Source organism: Lontra canadensis, unplaced genomic scaffold, assembly GCF_010015895.1.
Source record: "Lontra canadensis isolate GAN:19392208 unplaced genomic scaffold, GSC_riverotter_1.0 scaffold54, whole genome shotgun sequence".
Classification (NCBI taxonomy): domain Eukaryota; kingdom Metazoa; phylum Chordata; class Mammalia; order Carnivora; family Mustelidae; genus Lontra; species Lontra canadensis.
This window is the reverse complement of record NW_022631048.1, coordinates 3478359-3497282: the sequence shown is the minus strand read 5'-3', so window position 1 is coordinate 3497282 and position 18924 is coordinate 3478359. Positions and strand designations below refer to the sequence as shown.

General features: G+C 47.2%; 1 protein-coding gene across 1 annotated transcript in view; it reads left to right on the top strand.

Annotated features, from left to right (window-relative positions):
• GLI3 (GLI family zinc finger 3) overlaps positions 1-18924 on the top strand; it is a 259870-nt gene that overhangs the window by 177354 nt on the left and 63592 nt on the right. Inside the window, 4 exon segments of the mRNA XM_032874968.1 lie at positions 2377-2523; positions 7360-7561; positions 17389-17602; positions 18553-18666. Coding sequence (XP_032730859.1) covers positions 2377-2523; positions 7360-7561; positions 17389-17602; positions 18553-18666 — 677 coding nt within the window.

Here is an 18924-nt window from a genome sequence, read left to right as displayed (position 1 = left end):
GGGACAGGCCAGGTAACTTGTAATGTGGCCCACTGGTTACTGGGCGGCAGCATGGAACTCAAGGCCCGAACTCACGGACTCCGGACACCTTGCTCCTATCCCCTGTTGTGTCCTCTTGGCCCAGCTGCGGTTTCCACGGTGTACAGGCGCAACGGGCCATTCTGCTCACCTCCCAGTGAACGCTTTTCTGTTCCACACATCTGAGAGGTGTGTTCATACAGATGTGTCTGTTAGACTGGCGCTTCTCAGGTCCCACTGTGTGTGTGGACCACCCGGGAACGATGAGAAAACGTCCTTCCGTGTGGGGTGGGTCTAGGGGGGGAATGGGGGATTTCTGCACGCTGGAAAGCTCCCAGGTGGTGCCAGGGCTGTGGTCCGTGGCCCGCACTCTGAGTAGCAAGTCTTCGAGAACGTGATGGTCTAGATCCGCTCATGCCCTCCAACCTTGACCCTACCCAGTGAAACCTGGAAGAGAGGGATGTGATGGGAAAAGAAACAAAACTTTGACTTTAATTTTATTATACTTGATGCTCGTTTTAAGCTCTCAAGGGTCAAATTCCTGTTGGTTCTGTTAGCTTCCCAATTAATTACTTTTCACAAGACTAATTAGAGCCATGTATCCCATAACTGTCAAATTATAAAACACTCCTTTGATTCAGGAAGAGCATTTCCCATCTCAAGCACACATGCACAGACTCACTTGCCCACAGTTGCTGGAATCAGAGTTAAGGTCCAGAACTGTATAAGCCATATTAATTAGAAAGAGAGATTATGAGTTCTCTACAGCAGCACACAGAACCCCCACTGCGCCGTCTGGGTAACTGTGTGCTGTGACCCTGAGCCTTCCACCTTCTCCCTGCGGGCCCCTCTTGGGGCTGGCTGGGCATGGCGGGGAGAGGTGGGAAGCCCTGGGAGATTTCTCAGTAAATCCCTACTAAGCTCTACTTTGAGTAGCAGCTGCGATGCCCCAATGGCTGTTCTGCTCATCTCTTTCTTTCATTGTGCCATTTGGACGAGCTTTCACATTACAAAAAGGAAACAGTAAGAGAGTCAGACTCAAGTATTGGATTTGGTGACCCAATGGGGGGTAATAGAGAGTCATCCCTATGGAGAACTTTGGAGTTCAGAGAAATGACAACATGGGAGAAGAGAGGGAGAGAGGGGTAAGGGAGGCCAGCTCACGGCACACTTGGAGTTATGCCTGGCTGCAAAAATTTCGTTGGGCCAGTGGAATGTGGAACCTGGAGTTTAAAGCATCTTGTCACCTGTTTTCCATAGTATGTGATGATGAGTATGAATAAAACGTTCTTTGGTTTGTTCTGCCTTCCTCTTCTTCCCTTTCAAGAGTCTAATTAATAATCAAAGAAAATCAAGTCACAGATGTCTCTCACATGTAGGCTAAGAGATGCGTGTATATCTGTGCCTAGATATTTTTATCGTGTATAAAAGTGTGGACACAGAACATACGCAGCCCTATTGCTGGAACACCCATGTTTCTACATAATAATTGTAAAACTGACTTTTACCGATGGAATGCTACATGCCGAACACTGCTGCATTCATTGCTACCCACAGCCCTTTGGAGCTGTAAGAGGAGTAGCTGGGATTTACCTCCAGATCTTGGAGAATCTGGAGACCACCCTCAAAATGTCTCCAGTATCTCGCTGCTTTTGCACATAACTTGGCAGTAGAAACACATTATTATCCCCACTCTTACAGAGCTGACTCTTGCCAGTAAATTGCTCCAGATTGATAGGTATATTTCCTTTTGATTTTGTAATGAGAAATGGGGGGGAAAAAGAGCTTTAAAATTATGGGACACAAAATTGCAGCTTATCACCCTGACATGCGTTATTAAAACTATGCTGTCTCTTCCCCTCATGAGCCCTTGGGCGCTCCAGGTAGTGAGAACTGACTCGGGCTCTCCAGCCAGGAGCTGAGGGAAGTATTCTAAGTATGTCTGGAAAGACATCACAGTGGCCTCAGTTGTCGGCTACCCCTGGAAGAAATGTGGACATACAGTGATTGCATCTATGAAGTGATTTCGTTTGGGGAGGGGGGCACACGTGGGAAGGAGAACATACATACATTTTAATCATTTGGAATTCTTGGCTCTTTCTTTAAACGGGCCTCAAATATTTTATAATACATTTGATTTTTTCTCTTCCTTTTCTTCAGTTTTACTTTTCAAATAAGAGCTGTCTGGTAGGCTTCCATGGGAAACATGGTCTGAGTTACCGATGTTTTACTAGCACGAGCCATAAAAGGAATTCCCAACATGGGCTGCGTGGCCCGCGGGCTTCGGGATGTCTCCAGAAATGTGTCTTGTTGATCTGTTCCAACTAGTCACCCCGCTTTGCTTGTGTGCTCTTCCAGCCCCCCACGCTGGGGTCAGCCCCGCGGAGTACTATCACCAGATGGCCCTCCTCGCTGGCCAGCGCAGCCCCTATGCAGACATCATCCCCTCTGCGGCCGGTGCCAGTGCCGGGGCCATCCACATGGAGTACGTTCACGCCATGGACAGTAAGTAGTCGGTGGCGGGGCAGGGAATTGGGAGGGGATGCTGAACTGTGGAGGGAGACGTGACCATTAGGTGATTCTCTGACCTTTGAAACCAGAGAAGCTGGAAGACCATTTGGTGCTCAGCTTTCTTTGGTTTTCTGAGGAGCTTCTTCTACTCATCAGGCCATCCTGGGGCTCCCGTGGAAGACTCCGGGCTACTCACAGACTGGAAGAGGCAGGAGATTGTGATTTGGCAGGTCTCGAAAGAACTGTCCTGCCCTGATTGTCCTGAGAACAAAAATACGGGAATGTGTTTCATGATGTGGACATACTTCACCCAGGCCCTCTTTGGTTTTCTTGATTTCATGCTTTAAAAATTGATTTTTTTTTTCAAAGATTTAGCTATTTATTTTATAGAAAGACAGCACGTGTGAGTGGGGGCAGAGGAGAGAGAGAGAACCTCAAGCAGACTCCCTGCTAAGTACAGCTGGGGGTGGGCGGGCTTGATCCCAAGACCCTGAGATCACCTCCTCAGCTGAAACAAGAGTTGGACGCCTAACCCACTGAGCCACCCAGGAGCCTAAAAAAAACCTAGACGTGGCTTGTACATTTTTTCCCCATGGATTTACTTTGCTTCATGTATTTTCTTTACATTAAAAATCATATTTCACTAAAACCTTTTGTCTAGGAAATATAAAAAGCATTTCCAAGTCAGAAAGAGCTGTTTTAGTGCATAACGGTAGAAGATAATGGCATCCTTTGATGCTTTTTATATAGCTCATTTGGGGATCCCTGAAAGCTTATGGTGGTGCCTTAGGGTCACTTATCTCGACATAGACAAATGAGCCTACGAGTTTCACGGTTCAGACCATCCAAGAGTTCTTATTTATTCACATTCTTTCAGTTCCATTTGCCAGGTGCCAGGAAGTGAATGCAAAGCGTTGTCTGAGGGATCCCTCAGTGAAAGCCTCTTCCCTTTGACTATGACAAAGGGCATGTGGCTTTGAGATAGGCGTATGCTGGGAGATGTTTGTTTGTTTCTCCTGGTGGCCGTACTTTTTCATCTACAATCTGTTTGGATTCTTCTAGGACAAAGGTGTGTCCTGGGCACAGCCTTCAGGTTGGGAGTGGAGAGAGGGGGACTGGTTTAGAGTGAGAGCTACAGCCTCCGTCTTCTTACGGCTGTGAAGGAACTCACTGAGTTACACGGGGTCCCAGCTGGCGACGGTTTCCGGCGGGAAGTTCATTATCACAAAGCAAGAGAAACGTGTTCTGTCTTCTGTGGGGGTTTTGTTGTTTGGCTTTGTAGAGTCAAGAGCTTCGAATTCCGAGTCCTCAGAACCACATTTCAATTAGGGATTGTTGGAAACGAAGTTCAGGTTTATTATGCAAATTCGTTATTTAAAACTCTGCAAACAAAGAATGAAAATAAGGGAGCATCCTTGGAAGGTCGGCCCGCATCACCTTCTACATTTGATGAGAATGTGTTCAGTCAGGCAAAGGCGGTTTTTATCTAAATAAAGGATGAAGCTACCCTTTTACTTTGTAAAAACTAATTAAGGAATTTTAATTTGCCTGAGTATATGGTAAATTGATTGTCATTAAGTAGGAATTTAGATGTCCTATCATTCATCACATAAAAAGAAACCTCCTTTCTCTTTGTCAGAATTTTCTTATTAGAACAGAGAAACAAAACAATTAACAGAAAGCCAGATTGGAGATATCTGTGTTGGAACAATAAGAATGCTGGTCTTATGTGTCAGAAGGAAACCGTAAGATCAGTGAGGAGCTGGGTGACTTCTTTGCAGCGGTCTTCCAAATGTTCTCCTTGTGTTTTAGCTGTTCCCCTCAACAGGGGATCCCAAATCACCATTCCAAAACGCTGACTTTCTCTGTTTCCTTGGTTATTAGGGGGTTAGGGAGAGCATATTAAAGGGTTGGGAAGTGCTTAAAATACTACCTTCCTTCTAAAAAAAAAATGAGATAGCATTTAGTTAAACATAACATAAGGAGTGTGCAAAGAATTTAAATCATAGGTGCCTTTTCCAACAGAGAAGCAGAAACTCTTATCCATCACTACTACCTTGGGTGTGGCCCTGCAGGGCAAATTCCACCTGGAAGCTAGCTGGTCACTCTCATCCATTATTAACAGATCTTCCAGAGTCCTCGGTTGGCGGAAAGTAGTGTTGGATGAGCACTTGCCTTTTAATGTGCCAACCATGGGCATATCTGGGTTTCTGCCACCTAAGGGCAGCGTATTTAAATGTTGCATGTTAGAATAAGCAAGTCTGCTTTATGGATCTAATTCTGTCTTTCCGGATTAATTACCCTAAAAGGAAAGCAAGTAATCCCAATGAGGAACATTCTAGAATTGAGGGCTCCCGAAAACCTCATTATTTGTATCGGTGGAAACTGACTGATGTAAGAGCCCATCCTGGAGGGAAAAGCAGAGAGGAGCCAGACCAACCAGGCCGTGGGCAACAGGAAGGCTTCCTGGGAAGGGATGAAGGGAGGCCTCTGGGCTCTGGCTTTGGACGACGTAAGGGGGCCCTAAGACCTTTGTTGCTTCTTAACATCAGATGGCCACCTTATCTAATTAATGATTTAAGAAATTAGAGGTGTTCCAGGGATCAACTCTCTGTCTAGTGTGTCCTGTTATTCTTAACTCTGCCACGGATCCCTGAGACCCATCGAGAAGGGTTATTGCTGAGGGTTATAAGGAAGTAGATAGGAAGTCTGGAGTCCTTGGAGTCGTTTGGAAGTGAAATGGATTTCTTCATTAAAAGACCAGGGGCACCTGAGTGGCTTAGTGGGTTAAGCGTCTGCCTTCAGCTCAGGTTATGATCCCAGGTTCCGGGGATCAAGCCCCGCGTCGGGCCCTGCTTGGTGGGGAGCCTACTTCTCCCTCTCCCTCTGCTCCTCCGCCTGCCTGTGCTCTCTCGCTCTCGAATAAATAAATAAAATCTTAAAAAAAGAAAAAGAAAAAAAACTATGATGAAATTAGCCTCTCATAGTGAGTAAATGTGGAACATTCCTGTGTGAGGCTGATGTATGATAAAAGTAAGATGCTGGTTTAAACACTAAAAGATGTGTATCTAGCTGGGATAGCTATATTGGTACTAGCATGGCCTAAATCAGGCTCATAATGAAATTACTCTAAATGAAGAAACTCAATTTTTAATGTGTCTGAAAGAAAAATTTGAGGCGGCACCGTATTCATCTTTCAAATAGGTTTTCCAGTTTTATACATGGTACTAATTTCCTAAGCTCCATTTTTGAGATTTATTTCCTAAGCTGCAGTTTGCGATTATTTTAGATAAAGTATATCTATTTATTCTGTGATACTACCTGTAGACTCTCTCATGCCCATCGATTTCATTTCATGATCTTGAAGCATGTTGGATTGTTATCTTGTGTCAAGGTCCATGATGAAGAAAGTATTCCCATGGAAGTTGCCAGAGACCAAGTGCCTAGTCTGTTTCCTATAAAGAAGGCTTACCTTCTACTTCGGCGCTCCGTGTACCGCAAAACTGTAGTGTCCCCTTAGGCAAGTAGACCCGTAGTATCAAATAAAAACCCTCCATTATTACTCAAAACGAATTAGGTTTCATTTGCTCCTTATGGAGTAGGATTATGTTCTCATTCTTTCATTCAGCTGTAGTTTGATGACTTGATGATGGACATGTGACCTTAGAAGAGGCAGGTTGTGGGCCTCTGGGCCGTATGCATAGTTGGTCCCTGAAATTCACATCTCTAGGATCTACCAAACTGAAGGCAAAGAGGCATTTCACTTTCAACTCTTTAGGTAAAAAACATTGTACCAAGTTGGCATGCGTTGAAGTTGTGAGTTACTAACCTCCCGATTAGAACTTCTGTGGCGGAATCTTAATAAAGACTGAGATTTCTAATAATAAATGCTTAATTCCCTATAATTATGACTGGAGAAGCAAGGTCCAGAGAATTAAAATAGATTCATCAAATCTCATGATAATGCTTACATGGTCCTCCCGGAACACTTCCAAACGAACCACATCCTGAGATTGGAAATGCTTATTGGAATTTATTCTTCTAGATCATAGAGAACTGAGGCAGGGTTCCTCAGTCTCGGCACTCCTGCGGGGAGAGAATTCTTCATCATGGGGGGCTGTCCTAGGCATTGCTGGGTGTTCAGCAGCACGCCTGGCCTCTACATACTCGATGGGAGTCTCACCCCCTGAACTGTGATAACTGAATGGTCTCCAGATGTTGTCCCATGTCCCCTGGAGGCATAATTGCCCCCGATTGAGAACCGTCAATTTCAGATAATGCACTTATCAGTGTTTTAGTAAAGCTTTATGTATACGTGGATCAGATAGCTACCAAAATCATGGGGAGATGAGAGCATCACTAAGCTGAATTTCTAATCTCCGGGTGCTTTAATTCATTTCCTCCTTCGGCTCATTGCCCTAAAATGGTGCGTGTTGGGATGGGGAGGGGTGTGTTGTGTAAACTGTGGGGACCACTGTCTTTGTCGCTTGTGGTGAATTAATGATGGGACTATCTAAGCAGCCGTCAGATTCATAAATCACTAGAAATGAGAGGGATAACACATAAAAGTCTTTCCCTTTTGTTTAGCAATTTATCATTTTGCCTGCACATTAATAAGCAGAGCTCCCCTGAGGTAAGCCCTGGAAGATAAATATTTCTCCCTAATTTCCTCAGCGGTAGCCAGGAGACCACAAGTGGGCAGAGAGGCGCTTGTCACCGCAGGTTGCTGGCTTCTTAGCGGTCCCTTCTTCCAGCCAGGCCCGGAGCAGTGACTCACAGGTGTGGAGTTCCAACCGCAGGTAACTGGATTCTGTTCTGCTTCTGCAACAGGCGCAAGATTCCCCAGCCCCAGGCTGTCAGCCAGGCCGAGCCGGAAACGTACCCTGTCCATATCACCGCTCTCCGATCACAGCTTTGACCTTCAGACTATGATAAGGACGTCTCCCAACTCCTTGGTCACGATTCTCAATAATTCCCGCAGCAGCTCGTCGGCAAGCGGCTCCTATGGTCACTTGTCTGCGAGTGCCATCAGGTTTGTATTTTCCAGAATCCGCGATGTGTTTCTTTTTATTAAAGGGGCAGCGCCCAAGGGGCCCGCCTTTGCGGGCCTGATGCCCTCTGAGGGTGACAACGATAGCACGACCCTGGGCCCTACCCAGGATGCCAGTCAGATGCCTCTGCCGTGAATTCCAGAGCCAAGAACTGGACCAAAGGTTTTGTTTTTTGTTTTTTTTTTCCCCCAGACTTGAATTAGTAGCCCGTATGCACATTTCGTAGCTATTTCCTTATGATGGAGGCCACTGTGCAGTGAGGCTGGTGAGCTTTCATCCAAACCCTTCTTACTCATTATAGTTCTGTGGAGAGAAAACCCATTCATACCTGGTCGTGCGGCACATGGGAGGAGGGACAGAGCAGAAGACAGACAGTCAGACGTGGTGTAATTCCCATTTGTTAATGACGGGGGAAAGGGGTGCGTTTGAGGAAGAAAGAAAAAGCGTCAGCAGGATTTCGAATCTAAGAGAAAAGAAACATGATGACATAGGAAGGCACATCTGTCAGAGGAAATGCGGCAAACCAAGATTTCCTTGTTTTCCTATTAAGCATTTTTAGCTTAATTTGAAAGCCCTCTGTTTTGTCATCCTCCCTCGCGGGGGGACGAGAACATTTTGACACTTCCTTTGGTGAAATGCTTTCTGTCTGCTCTTTGCATGGGAAGGTACAAACGCAGGCTTCTGTGAACACGCTTACCATAAAATATTTCTCGCTGCTAATGATCAAACGTGGGCTGATGTCAATAAGTGGGGAACAAAAGTAAGCCAAGTAAGGAATTTTAGGTGTGTTTAGGCTGCTTTTATCAGCTAATCACTTACTGTTTCGTGCTGTGCTAGTTACCAAATGGTTGTTTCAAGCATCGAATTAGATCATGTCCTAGTTCATTAATTAGGGAACCCTGCTTGTCAACTTTGGTTATCCCTTCCCCTAAGTTTCTCCTCCCATAAATTAAGAGTTCAGTTCCTAGCGATCTTTTTGAACTGGAGTTTTGCAAACCGTGGGTGATTCCTTGCCTTAAAAGGAATCAGCCTTGCTTTGAGTAGGTGAGGGTTTTGTTACTGGTGTGTTTCATCTTCTGCCTTCTTGATCTGCTCACCTCCGCCCAGGTGACCTAGTACTGGATCCTGACTGGGGTTGATCATTTTCCCCTGCCTCCAAGGAACTCCCACAGACCCTGCCATTCTCATTAGAGCTGGAAGAAGAGGTTTGCATCCAACACTAGTCATGGGCCCAGCCACTGTGCACTCCTGTTCTTCCTTTGGGTCCTTTCCATTCTCTCTTCTCTCTGGCAGCCTGACCTCTCACTCTCCATTATTCACCTGGTGTGTGTTAGGACCGGAGGTAGCTTTGAATGCACATAAGTAATGCAGATAGCCCAGAATGACATCTGCTTGGTGTATAACACGATGACTAGAATAATTATCATCGGCAACATTTGCCTGTCCTGTAGTGCTTTGCTTGCCCTGTTCTTAGTTCAGATTTGTGAACTAAAAACCGACTTAAGGAATCATCAGTCAAAGTGGTAGGACCAGTGGGAGGCAGGGAAAGGTTGGAAGTGTGAGCTAAGGCACAAAGGGTAGCTAACTTTCTTGGGAGGGAAAGGCACAGGAGTGAGTGTGGACTGAGGGTGCGTGCAGTCCAGGCTGCGGACCAGCCAAAGTGTTGGGGCAAGAGGCATGCTCCTTGTTTTTGTGTCACAGAGATTTGGAAGAATGTTCTGTTGCCCTTGTTTTACTCATCCACATTGTGGGTCTTTGCAGGAGGAAGTTGGAGAAGGTCGCTTGCCAATCTTCCAATGCCCTGCTTTGCAACGGACCCCAGATGTGTTTGACTTTGGTACCATTTTCTGGGGCCTGACTTACAGTTGGTAGAGGCGTGCAGTGTAACGCTGTTGGTTGAGTTGCCAAGATGGTGTTCCGTTTGAAGTCAAGCATTCCGTCTTCTGAAAAAATGCCGTAGCGGTGATCTCCTTCGCACGGCATTCTAGTTCAGATGTTACCCTCCGAGACGCTGGTAGTCGCATTTGCCTCTGTTTAAAATGTCTGCGTTGACTGGCTCATCTAAGAGTCTGCTGTTTGTTTCCCCTCTGCTAGAGTGCGACTACCAGACGGCCACAGGCCTTGTTCATGGCCGCATACCACCACCTCCCCCAAAACACCTGTGCCTTCTCACCTTGACACCACTCAAAGGTTGTTTCTTGAGTGAAGAAATGAAGGAGCGTTTTTTTTAGGGGGGCAGGGGCAGAGAGAGAGGGAAAGAGAGAGACCTTGCACTCCGTGCAGAGCCTGATGTGGGGCTTGATCTCATGACCCTGAGCTGGTTCCTCTCCTGCCCAAATCCAGAGTCAGATGCTTAACTGACTGAGCCACCCCGGCGCCCCTGAAAGAGCTCTTAAATGAGTAATCAGAATTCTCATCAGCCCTTTTATTAAAGGAACTTTCTACATGTCAGATGAATAATTCTGATTTTCAGATTGTATGAAGAGTAGATTACATGTCCATAGGTTGAGAGCTATAGAGAGATGGAGAGATGGATACAAAATGAGGGGCTAAAAAGCAAATGTCTATCCTTGGGTATGGTTCTTACGTTTATGTATTTAGCTAATAATTCAGACTGCTCTAAAAATACTGTGGAAAGCAAATATTTATTCACAAAAGCCCCTTAGCACACTCGTTTATGTATCACTTTTCAACCCTGTGGTCCACGTCTACATCACAAATCCTACCCTTTTATATCATAACTGAAATGACCATTCTGAAAACCCCATGCACTTGGAAAGGTTGTTGTGAACAATTCGGCTGTCTCAATCAGTTTTAACTTGTCCATCCCCCTGAAGACTCCCATCTAAGCCTAGATGACTCACGTTTATCAAATAACAACCTGTAACCTCCACTCCACGTAGGTTTTGTAAATATAATGGCAATATAGTAGAAATACCTTTGTCTCTGCTAATACCTTCCCCTAGAAATTACACCACTGTCACAAAGAGGGGCTTGGGGTGACCTTCCTCTTCCTGTAGTCTCCTGCCAAAGGTAAACGGAATGAAGAAATGAGTAACCCTCTCGTGTCCAACCCACCAGTTACAGTGTTCTTGCTTTGAGTTTATGGCTAAAACGAAGATGAGCTTGTGTCCTCAGTGGTCTCTGGTCTGGTGTGGCCAGGACAGACATCTTGATGAAAGTGGGAGTCGGGTGCCACAGTGGGACAGGTGTCTGCACCCAGCACCACAACAGACTATGACCGGTGTCGGGACAGCGGGCTGTGTCCTGTGTTCTGTGTCCTGTAGTGGCCATGGCCCCAGCCCCAGGGCCCTGGAGGAAGCAGATGTCTGTTGCCACTTCCCAAGGCAGGAGAGGAACCAGCTCGGTCTCCAGAGCAGCTTGACTCTGGGTCTGTTGATACCCTTTATAGGTTGGGTGGGACACAGCAAAGAACAGAATGTAGGTGAACACAGTGCCTGATGACCAGCATCCCAAAAATGACATCTTCTGAAAGTGGTGACAAACTTCTTCTCCCCCAGCAGCAGCCAAAGTGATTAATACTGAGAAAGGTAGTTTTTATTGCCTCTCATATGTGGTCATTGGTTTTAGAGAGCATTTCATTTAATCAGTTACTCATTCATCCCCTCCCATATTCAGCTGCATGTTCAACTCTGTGTTAGTCACCGCGCTGGGCGTGGGGGCTACCGGCATGGATGAGAGGCAGGACCCCTACCCTCACTGAACTCTTGAAGGGGAAAAGGCTCCAATCAGGTATGAATGAATGAGTGGACCAGATGAAACCATGGGATGGGAAGAGCTTGGGTGTTGAGGGAGTGTCAGGAATCCAGGGGCCACAGGGCAGTAAATAGAAAAGGCAGGCAGGGTCCCGGTTAGGCACAGCCCTTGGCCCCTGCTCCCGGAACAGCAGGAGGCCTTCCAAGCTCCCAGCAAGGCTGAATTGTTTTCAGGTCCAAGGGACTGATGCGCAGGGAGGCCCAGTGGGCTGCTTCAAAGAGAGATCCCACATAGGCAGAGAGGCAGGCAAAGGGAGAGGGGGAAGCAGGCTCATGGAGCAGGGAGCCCAACACGGGCTCGATCCCAGGGCACTGGGATGATGACCGGAGCCAAAGGCAGACGCTTAATGACTGAGCCACCCAAGGGCCCCAACACGCATTCCTTTCAAAGGATGTTTCCAAAATTCACATCTGAGCAAAATACAGCACCTTGAGCAATTGAAAAACACGTTTGTAGGTAGTTAGCATTGATTTAAATGCTAACCTTGATTTAACCTTATATTTAAAACAGGACATTTCCTAAGAAGGCAGAGGCACCGTGTGTCTGTCACTCTTCACACCGACAGCAGGTGATGAATGTTCTGGGAGTGATTTTCTGCAGTATGGACTTTCAGTGTCCCCCCTTACAGGTCATTCTAGAAATTAAATACAAACGCATGGATTGATCACAAGGTTTCTGTACAAACGTTGGCTCACGTTACTTCCTTGGTGTGAGAACACAATGTGGTGCAAGTGAAAAATGATTATGCACGTCAAAGTTCCATGTCTTGATTATAATAATATCTAACTGTCTAGTTGCAAGGAATATTTTATGCTCTGGGACTATAAATGGGACACATAAAAAGTACTTGGTTAAAACTTACTGAATTGATGCATGATTTTGTGTGTGCATTTTATGGCGTTTATTTCGCTTAACATTTTCTTTCTAATTGCACTCCAAATGTTACCTGGATTGGGTAGTTGCTGAGATTCCCAGATAGGAGACTTCCTGATAGGTGAGGTATGACTATGCTGTTTACTGCCCTTGAAGAGACAAGACCCCATTTGCAAAACTTGGTCATACTTTGCAAAAAGAGTATCGGCAAAACTATACCTCTGATTTTTGATAGAGGATAAATATATCAAAACTTTTTCAAAGTTTCAGACTTTGGGAGTTTTCATTTTATTTTATTTTTTTTAAGATTTTATTTATTTATTTGACAGACAGAGATCACAAGTAGGCAGAGAGGCAGGCAGAGAGAGGGGAAGGAAAGCAGGCTCCCCGCTGAGCAGAGAGCCCGATGTGGGGCTCGATCCCAGGACCCTGGGATCATGACCTGAGCCGAAGGCAGAGGCATTAACCCACTGAGCTGCCCAGGCATCCAGGGAGTTTTCATTTAAATCTTTGGAAAATAGATGAACTTGTTCCCACTCAGACAACACTTTGTTGATCACTGTTCGCTCAGAGCCGAACATAAAGGGGGAACTGACTGTGAGTAATTTTATGTCTGTGTGCTCAGAGCTCTCCCCAGTCACCACAAACACAGAGGAAGGCTCCTTTAAGGTATTTTATAAAGCAAAAAAGCTATAACTGTGAATCTGTTCTAATGGGTAGAAATTATATTGGGTGGCCGAGGACGTTCTCCACGCTAGAGTCAAGGACCTAAAACCCACACCTTTCTCCTTTTCTGCTCTTGAGAAAAGTAAAGGCCAAATTAATATTGAAATTAATTTCTTCTGGCTTGATAACTGTTGTCCTAGAAGAGTGCTTCTCGGAGTGTTTTGCAAGGATCACTAGTTTCTAGAAGGTTCTCTGATTACCGCTGCAAGCTGTGTCTGGGGTGGGACACTTAGAGGGCACGTCCCATGGTGACTGCCCTGCGAGAATCCTCCAGCGTGGTGATTTGAGCTCTTCTTTTTCCTCACCCTTGTAAGACTTCTTTCAGCCTGTTGCCTGGGGAGAACTGTGGCCTAGTTAATGCCTCACTTGGGAAGATGGGGGCCACCTGACACGTTTTCTCCTCGTCTCATCGACTACATATAGATAAATCATTTTAAGTCACATGTTCATAAATGTTTATGTGTTTTAAGTTACCCCATCTTTCCTGTAGTCATTTGGAAAAGAAGTGAAAACTTAAAAAAATGTTTTTTTTTAATTGTATTTAATATGTTAAATACTGAGTGAAGAGAATGCAGAAATCAGATGATAAAATTAAGCTTTCTTCTTGGGATCCACAGGAAAGAATAGGGTGAGCAGAAATATAAAAAAGTTTGAGGCAATAAAGCTCAGATAGACCGAGTTTTAAATTAGACCGTGTTCTCCTTTAGAGGACACAGGAGATTTATAAAAATCCTCAACAATATCAATAATTTCTAGGAAATTATGGAATCATTCTTTCCAGCGTTTCTAAAGGTTAGGATTTATTTTTTCTTTTTAATTCTGACCTCTGTAATCGGCAAAGAATATTCAGCCATTAAAGTTGTCTAGAAAGACATGAATCTGGCTTTGTTTAGACTGGTTTACAGACGCATTGTCAAACTGTAGTTTTCAGAGGAAGACATGTTTTTCTTTGAATTGACTCTTCTGTGTGTGATCAGCCCCAAGGACATTCACGTCTTAACCCCAGAAAGGAACTTTTAAGGCCTGTTACCTTAAAAGGCAGAAGGAATTTTATAGCTGGGATTATATGAAGGAGTTTGAGATGAGATTATCTGGGATTATTCGGGTGGCCCTGATGTAATTAAAAGCATCCTTATAAGAGGAAGGTGGGGGACCAGAGTCAAAGCCAGGGAAGGAGGTCAGCCGATATGGAACCACCGGCAGAGGACGGGTCGGCCTCTAGAAGCTGCGGGAGACTCCACAAAAATGCAATACTGGTTTCATGAGCCAGCGAGAGAGGAACCGTGTATCCTTTTCAGCCGCTCAGTTGCAACAGTAAACGGACACTGTAGTACGCTGAAAAGAGACTCGGTCGCTCAGGACTCCGTATCGAGGGCCTCCTGTGCGCTGGGCAGTGTTCCAGGCATCAGCGGTCCACACCGTTGGGACCTCAGGGTCTAGAGGGAGACAGACTGTGACCTCAGAGAGCGCGGGTGTGGCTGGGGAACAGAAGGGTCCAACAGGAGAACGTGATCGGACCTGCCGTGCAGGGGGGCTCATTTGGATGGGGCAGGGTCTCAGAAGGCCTCGCCGTCCCAGGAGGTGACAGCTGATAGAAAGGATGTGACCATGCTCAGCTCAGGAAGGATGCGGGCAGTACCTGTGGCCAGGGGGACTCTCCTGCTTCCCCCCAACTAACACCCCCAACCCCCGCAGCGCGGGGCACTGAGGTGGAGCTTCCTAAGGCCACTTATTGTCAGAGAGCAGAGGTGGTGGCTGATCCCCGACTCCGCACCTGTGGGAATGCCCCAGTCCTTCTTTCTGTCATCAATGACATCTCCACGCGGTGCTGGGACGTTGCCCATCCTTGGCTTCTTCCTTCCAAACCCTCTGTCCTCCTCCACACTCTCCTGAGAACGTCCTTGCTGATGCTGTGACAGATCCCAGAGCGACGTTTGTCATCGAGTCCTAAAGAGGCTCTGTGACCGGGAGGAGCAGGCAGTTTCCCACGGCATGGGCTCTGCGGGTGGGGACCCCGCCTGTCACCGCAGGAGCCCGCCACCACCTGCCCTTCCCACGGGGCGGAGAGGGCCTTCCTGTGGCTGGCTGCCTGCACTCTGGGAGGCTCTGCCGGTGCTCAGAGTGTCCCCTGGAAGCTAAGACTGGACATGGATTTCGGAGAAGGTTTATTCCTGGCACCTGCTTTTTACCTGCAAGAAAGCAGCCACAAGAGGGGGATGGGACGTTCCCAAAATGTGTCGAAAACTGTCCCTGCCTTTCCCGATGTCTGCTGAGGTCAGCCCGAGTGTACCTGAAGCAGGGCCTGCAGCAGGAAACCCAGCATGGCTCTTCTTCCTTCTGACACCTTTTGAGAAGTAAAAATGGACCCATCCTGCCTGCCCAGGAACATCTACAAATCGCTCCTAGACACAACTGAGGGCATGTTCCGCCTTCTGAAATGTTTTCTCTAGTAGCCCCGAGCCTTAATCAGGTCCTGACTTTTTGAGCCCCCAAACGTTGCGCCCTCCGGCATTAGAAGGGCCCCCTTCCACGCCTGCCCCATCGTGTGGGCTCAGGAAACTCCGCGAATGTGTCTGGAGGCTCCCGCAGACTGTCCCATTGCACATATATGTGCAGTGGGGTCTTTGGGCGTTTGCCTGTTTTAATGAGTAGAATAAGGTAGTTGTACTTAGTCATATCCATTCACCAAAAGGAAAGGGGTGGGGTGTTAAATCATTGTGGGTTTTTGTGGGTTTTTTTTTTTTTTTGATGAATGGCTTGTACTCTGAAAAATAAATTGGACAAACTGGCATAGAGCTCAGTGAACATGAAATCAGCTATTAGAAGAAAGCTTGTGAACAAATTCTGGGGCAGATATGCATCTTTTGATTAATGCCCCATCAGTCATCCACGCAGCTACCTTAGTCGAGTCTTGCCGTAATCATTCACGGTTGCTTTCGGAAACAGGGGCAGAAACTATCGCACTGCAGAAACGGAATATTATTACTGATTTCTCCCTAACTTGCCATGAACAATGACTGTTTTCAGCACACTCCTGCTCGCCTTTATTATGGAGTGACAATGCGGAATGAAAGGAGAGTTCCTCCAAGCTGGGGGAAATTCTCCGAGGGTAATCTTAATGATATTCGGTGTTAAATGGGCGAGCTATTGTAACGCAAGGTTCTCTGTAGGAATAATAGTAATGTAATCCCATTGAAGCAGCCTTTCATGGATTGTCGTCAAATAGGCAAAATGTGGAGTCACGTTAATGAACAGAGTATATCTTCGGAATTATTACTTAAAGTTGTTGAAATGGTTTGAATTTTGGTATTGTAATTATTATATTCTCAGTTAATGCGCTTACCAACAGCAGTAATTAACCCACCAGATTGGAAATTTGCATGAATTCTACCTTTGACATTACGAGAAACTCCGATTCTTTCTGGGTATTACACAGCAGGACGGAGGAAATGCATATTTTTATTTTTTTCCCCCACTGATTATTTTTAAAAAGGAAACGTTTGTGAATGCAATTATAGTTTTTCATGCATTTTTAAGCCATGGGCAGATTTCCTCGAGAACACTTCATTCTTTTAAGAGGATTGGATTCCTAAACCGTGCCGGCACAAAGAACGATTTGGCACCGTGTACCCATCGAGAAATCTGTAGGTAGTAGCGCGGCTTCCTCGCAACTCGCTGTAGGCTGGACGGGGCTGAGGCATAATGGAGCGGTGACGGGCATTAGCATGTATAATGGGCTTGCATAGACATTTAATGCCATTTAGCTGGGAGAGGGAGCCGAGCTCTCCCATTGGAATATTCCTCCGCCAGAGCCCATTGATCACCGATTGGAGCCAGGAGAGGTTAATCCATCAGCTTCCGTAACCAGACGGCACTGATGGAAATTCTTTAGGTGGCATTCTGGATGAACCAAGCTTTCCATCTTTACAAACAAATGAGTGATATGACAAGCATGGTGTTCAAAACACATTTAACCAATTGATTTTCCTTCCTCTTGTAATAAGATCTGGAGACATATGAAAGCACGCAGCGTGAGCCGAGATTAAGGGGATTGCTCCATGCACAGGGACATACGGCGCTGAGAGCCAATAAAAGTACTATAAAGCATGTAGTCGCCCATTCTCTTTTTTATATAAAGTTTGTTATTGCAATAAATAGCTGTTATTGAGCCTTTTGTTCCCGTCGTGCCGAGCCTCATTTCAGGTCTGTGTGTCTGGGCGCGGGCACACGCGTGTCTGCTCCCGCAGGCGTGTCTCTCTCGGAAGTGTGCACGATGTCCGTCAGTAACCGTTTTTGCCTTCTGGCCTGCACAGGCAGACCTGATGTCATTTGGGAGGGCAGCTCCGGGTGCAAAGACGCAGACGCGGGGTGCTGCGGGGATGTGTGCGTTCCGTGTGAATGAGCGCCGTCTGCTCTTTTTCTCCTCCTACAGCCCGGCCCTGAGCTTCACCTACCCTTCTGCTCCCGTGTCTCTCCACATGCATCAGCAGATCCTAAGCCGTCAGCAGAGCTTGGGCTCAGCCTTCGGACACAGCCCTCCTCTCATCCACCCTGCCCCGACGTTTCCAACGCAGAGGCCCATCCCTGGGATCCCCACGGTCCTGAACCCCGTCCAGGTCAGCTCGGGCCCATCGGAGTCCTCACAGGTGAGAGACACAGCCCGAGGAACTGATCCGTCCTTCTGGCAACCGCAGAGGAGGGCCCTGCCTACCCCAGGACAGGCGGCTGCCCCCGCGTTCTCATGGTCTTCTGAACCCAGGGCCGTAGGCTTCAGGTTTTGAGGAGTGCGGCACGTGTGTGCGGGCTTCCTGCCCCAGAGTCGTTTCTCCCCCTGTGGGACAGCGGGCTGCTGGATGAGGGTCTGTAACCCTGCTCGGGTCCATAGGCCGCATGAGGGGGTCGCGCTCGTTGGGTGACTCTCTGCAGGCACTTCGGATCCTGTGATAACTTCACGGGAAGAACCAAACCACGCCGTGCCCTCTGCTCTTACCTCCTTGATAATCCCACTCAAAGAGTCGGAATCCTCTAAGAACGTCGCCAGCTGTTTCTTTTGGTCTCCTGCCCACCTCTCGACTCTGTTCTTCTAAGCGCACGATTGGAGCTCATGAAAACCCAAGCCCCCTGCTCCAGTCTTCTAGCATTTAAAAGCCACAGGGAATTAATTTGTTTATGTACTTTTAAGGTTTTATGTATTTATTTGACACACACAGAGTGAGAGAGAAAGCACAAGCAGTGGGAACGGCAGGCAGAGGGAGAGGGAGAAGCAGGCTCCCCGCTGGGCAAGGAGCCCAATGTGGGGCTCGATCCCAGGACTCCAGGATCATGACCCGAGCTGAAAGCAGATGCTTCACCAAAGGAGTCCCCCAGGGGCCCCTGAAAGCCACAGGGAGTTTCTCCTCCCGAGGGGAAACCATCATAGATATGTTTTCTGGCCTCAGACATGTTTCCTGGGCTCTGCTCTTGTGGGACTGGAGACTTACCAAGCCCTTGTTCCAATGCCACATCGGCCGGCTTGTCTACAGCATGTTTTAGCTCTGGTCCCGCTCCTTGATCGAAACCTAATTACTGTCTCTGTCCCCACAAATGTGACCCACAGAACAAGCCGACCAGCGAGTCTGCGGTGAGTAGCACGGGGGACCTGATGCACAACAAGCGGTCCAAGATCAAGCCCGACGAAGACCTCCCCAGCCCGGGGCCGCGGGGCCAGCAGGTGAGCACTGGGGGCTCTGCCGCCAGCCTGTGCCTCCGTCCAGGCCAGGGTCTCTCAGAGCATGTCCATATACTCTGTGTGCTGGGCCTTGGCCTTGACCCATGCACTTGACAGGAGGCCAGTGATGCAGTCTGACTCCATCGGATTCTCTAACTCAGATTCTCAGGTGGTGTAAGCAGTTGGATTAATTTGTTACCAATCACTGACGGGACCAAGCTTCAGTCCCGAGCCCTGGTCTCGGGCCCCGAAATACCAGCT